Source organism: Bactrocera tryoni, chromosome 1, assembly GCF_016617805.1.
Source record: "Bactrocera tryoni isolate S06 chromosome 1, CSIRO_BtryS06_freeze2, whole genome shotgun sequence".
Lineage (NCBI taxonomy): Eukaryota > Metazoa > Arthropoda > Insecta > Diptera > Tephritidae > Bactrocera > Bactrocera tryoni.
This window is the reverse complement of record NC_052499.1, coordinates 64276509-64284338: the sequence shown is the minus strand read 5'-3', so window position 1 is coordinate 64284338 and position 7830 is coordinate 64276509. Positions and strand designations below refer to the sequence as shown.

The window sequence follows — 7830 nt, the reverse complement described above, 5'->3', positions numbered from 1 at the left end:
ACCTCCTCGTAATGCGATCCTTTGTGCCAAATTTCACTTTAATGTCTTTATTTATGGCTTAGTTATGACACTTTATAGGTTTTCGATTTCCGCCATTTTGTGGGCGTGGCAGTGGGCCGATTTTGCCCATCTTCGAACTTATCCTTCTTATGGAGCCAAGAAATATGTGTACCAAGTTTCATTATGATATCTCAATTTTTACTCAAGTTACAGCTTGCACGGACGGACGGACGGACAGACAGACATCCGGATTTAAACTCTACTCGTCACCCTGATCACTTTGGTATATATAACCCTATATCTGACTCTTTTAGTTTTAGGACTTACAACCAACCGTTATGTGAACAAAACTATGGAGAGTATTATAGTTTATTAGTTAACTTTGTTGCGAGAGTATAAAAACACCTCAAAGCAGGTCAGAAATGAAGGTTATGTTGACAGTTTTTTTCGATTATCGAGGTATAGTGAGCTTTGAATTCCTTCCGACCGACCATACTGTCAACAAGGAATCCTTTGTAAGTGTTACATATCGTTTTTGCGAAGCTATTCGTAAAAATAGGACGGAATTATGGTCTGAAATCTCTTGGTTTTTGCACCACAATAATGGACCGTCGCATACTGGATTGATTTTACGAGAGTTTTCGCCGAAAGCAATAACATGCTGCAATCACCGTATTCGCCTGATTGAGCTCCTATGACTTCGGGCTATTCAACAAACTCAAACGACCGCTACGGGGAAAGCATAAGTGTATTGGGGTCAAAAAAGATTACTTTGAAATGCACAATATAAATTTTTAGAAATAAATTAAGAATTTTATAATTATTTATTATCTTACTATTTTTTGCTCATAATATTATATTATTATTATACATATAAGAGATGAATACAAATAATGATCGAAATGGTTTTTGAAAATGGCGGCTTTCCTTTTCCGAGGCGCTTGAGAAATAAAAATCTTATTTCTTCGATGAATAGATTGAAAATATGGAAAAATTTCAATCCTTCGGTTTAATCGTTTCGGAGAAGTTCTCTTCATCAACGCAGAAAACAGTTTTGAGAAAAAATGGTGTTTTCTATTATTCTGATATTCGATGTATCAAACGGAAGATGGACACATGTGTAGAAATACAAGTAACTGGGAAAGTTCTCTGAGTGGCATTCACTTGGGAATGACCAGAAATTATTCTTCTACATATGGCTCAACCAGCTCACGATTTTCGGTTTTAAACCAAGTATCCTCTGGGTAGCCAAAAAGCATCCATTTGAGGCCCCGCTAAAGTGGGAAGGTGAACCATCTCCTCCCAGCCTTGAGACCTGCCACGTAGGCAGCACCCCTAATAAAAAGAAGAAAACAGCCTTGCATGGAATATTCGTTTAAGCGGCGTCTGCGCCAACAAAGATGAAAAAGATATCAAAAAATTTTGATTTTTAGATATAAACCTTAAGTCAGGCGTTTTCTAGAGATATTCTTGATATATATACATATGTATATAGTATGTGTTTATTAATATTGTATTCAGTTTTTTATAATAGCCAAAGGTGTACCTATTTATATTTTATTATATATTTTATATAAAATAAAGAGTCTACCATATGTAGTGATAATGTTATGTCTTCTGATAATTATTTTGGGAATATGTTTGTATATTTTTCATGCAAATAACTTAAAGATTATTCAAATTACGTAAACTTTAACAGGGATTATATAAAGAACGCAACTGTGAAGGTTCATTTTATAGTAATTGACTTCAGAGGGAGGTTTTTTACAGGACCCTGTTTGATTAAAAGTAGTCACAAATATAATAAAATTGAAATAACTGTACATAAACTATGGGGTCTCACTTCGCATATAATATAAAATAACTACTTTTATATAAATATAATAATAATACAGTTAACTTTTTTTTGAACAACTTACCGTCGACTACTTTGTATTATAGGTGAGAGTATAATCTCTAGACTGGAGGAAATACTTGGATTCGTTTGGTTGTGAATTGTGCTCACATTCGCATTGGAATTTTGCATGGAATTTTGGTTGCGATTTTGTGCTAACGGATTTTGATTCGAATTCGAATTGTGACTCAAATATTGATTTTGATTTTGACTCAGATTCTGATTCTGATTGAGATTCTGGTTGTGATTTTGATTTTGATTGATTTGCGAAATGTTGCATCGATTGCGATTAGGCGTTGCATTTGCATTCGGGGCACTACATTTGGTTGGGGATGTGTTGTTGCTACTGGTGCGGGGATTGGTGTTGTTGGTGTTGGCATTCACATTAATATTGGTATTATAAGACAAATTGCCGACACAGCCATTGCTATTGCTATTGGCATTGGCGTTGGCATTGCAATTATCGAGATTGTAATTGGCCGCGAGGGAATCACCGGCGCCAACGTCGGCGCTGGCGATAACCTCTAAGGAGTCTGCCGCGTTGCAGCTATAGTTATTGTTGCCGCTAGCGCTATCGGCGGGCGATATTGCCAGCAATTCATCATTTCGCGTAAGTTCAACGTTGTAGGCGTCCTTCTGCGCTGAAGGTTCCCCCTCTCTGGCATAGTGTTCATCCACGTCTTCCTCCTCGACTTCTGGCACGTCTTCGAGCTCATCTTCGTTGTGCTCGTCGATGCTGCCTTCGCTGCAGTTTGACGATTGTGTTGTGCTTGTTGGTGTTGTACTGGACTGATTGCCACCGCCGGTGGACTATTTATTTGAGGTTGTCGTTTTGGTTTCATATTTTTTATTTTTGAAATTTTTATTGTTTTTGGGTGTTGTTGTAGTAAGTAAAACAAACACGAACGCGGTGAAAAGAAAACACAAGGGGAAAGGGTTTGTTGTTGAATCATTGAATTGCAAATAGGTACTGATAAAATGTGGACTTTTTACGGTTACCACACGAGCATTTTACGAGCATTACACACAACTATACATTGAGAGAACAGGCGAGGCGTACAAGTGGATTAGAGGACATACACATTCACATGCGACAAAATTAGCTACAAGTATTTTATAAGTATGTTATGTATTAAAAATGTAGCTTATATAAAATATTAAAACCAAATTTATTTGAATAAATTAAAAACTATTCAATCTAGCTTAAACATAAAAATCTTGCAAGCACAGGCATGCGAATAGTAAAGACTTGCAGTTGTCTGAAGAAATGAAGGTTTCATCATTTATCTCCTTCAATAATATAATCCTAGAAATAAAAAGTATATATTTAATTATTAATTAATATTTATGCATTTTTAACTATTTAAGTTTCCATATATAATAAATTATAAAGTTTCTGGAAAAAATAATATTATGTGGCTGTTTGATTCATAAATTTTTTTTAATGCATATCATAACATTCAACAAGTAATACCTTAACTTCGGTTGCACCGCAGCTATAATACCCTTCACAAATACAAAAGGTTTCTCATAAGCATCTAATTGCGATTGTTTAATTTTTATGCAAGCTATATGCTATAGTAGTCCTCTCTGAAAAATTTCTTCGCAAATTGCATTATCGCTTTAGATAATGATTCATTCCAAATTTCGTGAAGTTATCTCGTCAAATGAAAAAGTTTTCCATATAAAAACTTGATTTCGATTGTTCAGTTTGTATGGAAGCTGTATGTTATAGTGAACCGATATCGGCCGTTCTGACAAATGTGCAGCTTCTTGGTAAGAAAAGAGCAGGCACAAAATTTGAAATCGATGTCTCAAAAATTGGGCGACTAAATCATATACTTAAGACGAAAAAGTTCCCGAAAATTGTAATTAAATTCGCGGTTATGGAATATTTCAAAAAACGTACTTTTGTAAGTTGGTAGGACTGTCCATAATTTGTATGCCAAATGTGAGCGCGATCTGTCAAACAGTTTGCTTACAGCAGCTGCTTAAGTCGGTAGACCTCAGCAGTGCGTTGCAATTTTTAGAATGGATGAAAATATCGAGAAAAGAATTTATCTCAATTTTTGTATTTCCAATAAAATTTCGTGTGCGGAATAGTTGAAGAAGATGGTCGTCGAGCAATATATTAGTTCCGCAGAGCACAATAAAAATGTAAACGGGTTTCTCGAAAATAAAGGATGAAGTTGGCGCGTGAATATACTACCAAGAGTTTGGCATAAGGTAGCCTTACGCAGTCGGACCACTGATGTATATTTCAAGCAGAGGTCTTTGCTATTGGGAAACCCGATGCGCTAGCCTCTAATGCAGCAGCAGGCAATTACAGAGCTAACATCTACATGGTCAGTAAAATAGCAATCAAGGCTATAAACTTGCTTCGCATATCGGCTGGCAGCGCCTTGGGCAGCAAGGCAGCAGAGTAGAGTGCTGACAGGAACAAGTGACTTTACTTCTAGCTGTCAGGTTAAAAAGACATCGAGAACAATGAGAGAGTGATCGAACAGGAACAGGAGCATTAAATGCAATGGAACGATGCAAAACTATGAACGTCATGTGTAAAGAGATAAATCAGAACTACACAAAGTTCCTACTGGAACTCAATAGAAAGGTCTGTGGGAACTTTAAGGAAGCAATTGACCATCTTTTGTGCGCTTGTACTGCATTGGCAAAGCAACGCACCAAGCATTTGGACACCGTTATGAGACCCCGAAAGAAGTATTGTTAGTGAGACCACAGAGTTGGTTGAAATTCGCATCAAACACTAGCATCCTAAAAGATGACTACTCCTCATGGACTACATAATGGCACTCCAACTGGTATTACTAATGCTAAGAACCAAAAATAGTCTATGTGTGGCTCATTAGCCCACCGAATTAACATAACCTAACTTTTAAATTTAATATCCACTTTCACAATGGTCATTATGCCTTGTTTTGCCTTGATGTTAATAATTCGCGTTTTTCGACAATTTTAATTGACATTAAACACATGCCAAAGCAAATTGAAAAATTTTTATTCAAATATTTTATTTTCTTAGGAGGATGGAGTCATGTGTAGAAGTTCACGCAAGTGAGGAAAGTTCACTGATCGTCATTCACTTCGGAGTGGCCAGAAACGATTCTTTTTCATATGACTCAAGCAGCTCACAACTTCCGGTCTTTGACCAAGTATCCTCTGGGTAGCCTAAGAACATTCGTTTGAAGGCGAGTTAAAGTGAGAAGGCGAAACATCCCCTGCATAGGGTTGTGCGCTGGGTTTGGGACCCGCCACGTAAAAAAAAAACACTCCAATGAAAAAGCAACAATATTTTATTTTAGGCTTCCAAAAAATTCAATATTAATTCAAAAAATAATTTTATTTTGTTTTTCCAGATAGATAGAGATTTTTCTTAATTTCCGATGACTTACATGCATGCAGTAATACAAAGCACTTTTTGGCAGCAAATATTCCAGGTTAACTTTCGATGCAACCAAAATACATTTAGTCACCATTTAAAGCTTTACTAAATTTCACATTATTTACCGTTACTAACACGCACAATAAAAATACCGCGTTATTTAATCCCGTAAAACTACAAAAGTACCACAAACAACAAAAAGCGGCTTTTTCATTGGAAAAGCTGCAAACTTGCGCATAATAAGAGCTTTGCTTTCCCAAAAACTGCATTAAGCATCCATGTCAAATATTTAATTAATGAAACAAAGCGTTGTAATATGTCATGTGAATGTGTGGGTGTATGTAAGTGGGTGTGTATTAGTGCGCAATGCACACCTGTTGTAGTTGGTTGTCAACGACTAACCGTCTAGACCGAAATTTACGCCTCTACGGATTTGCGAACTTCATGGGTTCGTAAATGTTGTATACATATGTATATATGTATGAATTAAATGTGGTATATGGTACATATTTACCTGTGTACGTGTATAAAACACATGCACCTTCATTTGCTATCATGTTAGGTTGCTGCCATGTTCACGTGAATGTATGTGTGTGCTAATTTAATAAAGAGTCCTCAGATAATTATGCAAATTCTGCGCCACAATCAAAATATGTTGTCAAAAGTTTCATATTTAATTAGAAAATATTTGCTTCATTGTGTTCTCGAACACTTTTGTGCCCGTCTCTGATCTCTTTTAATATCATATTGCCCGGTTTTGAACTCAAAAACTGTTTAGTGACTATTTAATTTATCAAAATGTACACTAAATATATTTTTTCCGGAATTTCACTAAAACAAAGAAGAATGATTGAAAAAAGTTTCAGCATAATTTGCTCCAGGGTAAGTTAGATAAATTTCTATTTTCGGTGCATTTATTGAAAGTGATATGTTTATCATAATGAGGTGATCAGAATTTTTTTTCCAATTATTTTACAACCTTCTTCTGACAATGTTTGAAATATTTATAAGGTTAAATTAAATAACAATATGGCTTTGTTTCACTGTGCTTGCTCTCTGATGTCTTTATCTATCTCTCAATCCATCATTTACAGCATTATTTCCAACATTGTGTTTGACTGAAATATGCTTGCTCTTAGGCACAACACCTTTAGAATAGACTTTTTCAAACAACGCTGACTTCGATCAGTACATCAATCAATTCCTACTAGAGCCGGTGATCAGAATTGACCCGGACTTTATCCAGTCTAGCGCTGTCCTTTCGGAGATCTAAGCTCATTTGGCTCGGTAAGTTTTAGAATCAGTACATCAATTACTAATTATGTATTTTCATTGCCTGTGAGCGCTGGACAAGTGACCAAACAAGCAGAATGCTTTGTGAAATTATATAAAATATAATAATAACCTTGTTGTTATGAAATAAAGTGGAAGCTTGTAAGAAACGAATATAATACAAAGCTTTTTATAAAAATGAATATATAACTAAGACTTAAAAACTAAAATATCATGTAAGGAAGAGAAGTTCAGTTGTAACCTAATATTTCATACTATTGCAACTTCCAACGATCAATTTTAAGTTCGAAAAGCTTTGTATTAGGTATATGTGGGCTAAGGGGAGTGTTCGACGGATTTCGCTCATTTTGGCACTGAAAAGTGGGAATATAATGAAAGTTTTATGTACCGCATTTGGTTAAAATTGGTCGAGTAGATCCTGAAATATGTCCTTTCACCTAAATGTGGGCGATGCCAGGCTCATTTTTGCAGTGTCAGTTGTGATGCATAAGAAATTTATCCTGAGCTATTTTGGATACTGTATCTTAAGTGGTTTGGGAGAGGTAGAGGGCGGAGCTTCCCCCTTTTTTTATTTTTTAGGTCTTAGTAGGGGCACAACGGACAGAAAAATATCCGTATTTTTACTCGAATCGGCATTCTGATCAATTTAATTGTATATAACCCTAAAACTGTTACCGTAGCCTCGAAAAAACGATATCCAAAACATAACCTAAAAAAAAATTGTCGTATATAACATTTTCCAAGGTTTTTTCTAGTTGAAAAAGCATACACTTTACAGTATCAACAGTCTTCCAGTGCTGGAAGAAGGTGTCACTTTTTTATGTTGCGAGCAGCGATACAGTCTACAGTCGGATAATCACATACAATTATTCAACCTTTTTCAGGACTATTTAGGGATGTCGGACAAATTGCCAGGGCAAACAATAATGTAAACTATGATTATGGTATTGGCGAATGGAAGTGTTATACTCAAAACAAAAACAAAAAAAAAAATCATAATATTAAGGACCACCCTATTATATTAGATATACTATGAATACTAAAAAAAAAAAAACGAATATGTCAAAATAAGCTGTTTCGCAAATGATTGCATTGTCCTAGCGGGCACTAAGCGGTGAATCGCTTGTTTGGCGCTATGCATAATAAATTAGCTTGATGTGTTTTTGCTGCGTCGGTGCTTGTAATCTACAGTCAAACTCACTCATTTATGTAACCGCATGTGTAGCAAATTGCATGCGCGCTC

General features: G+C 35.7%; 1 protein-coding gene across 2 annotated transcripts in view; it reads right to left on the bottom strand.

Annotated features, from left to right (window-relative positions):
- LOC120774568 (hornerin) overlaps positions 1 to 7830 on the bottom strand; it is a 269714-nt gene that overhangs the window by 37107 nt on the left and 224777 nt on the right. For both annotated transcript variants that reach the window (XM_040104305.1, XM_040104311.1), the window contains one exon: positions 1920 to 2704. In XM_040104305.1, the coding sequence (XP_039960239.1) occupies positions 1920 to 2704 (785 nt within the window). The remainder of the gene's footprint in view (positions 1 to 1919; positions 2705 to 7830) is intronic.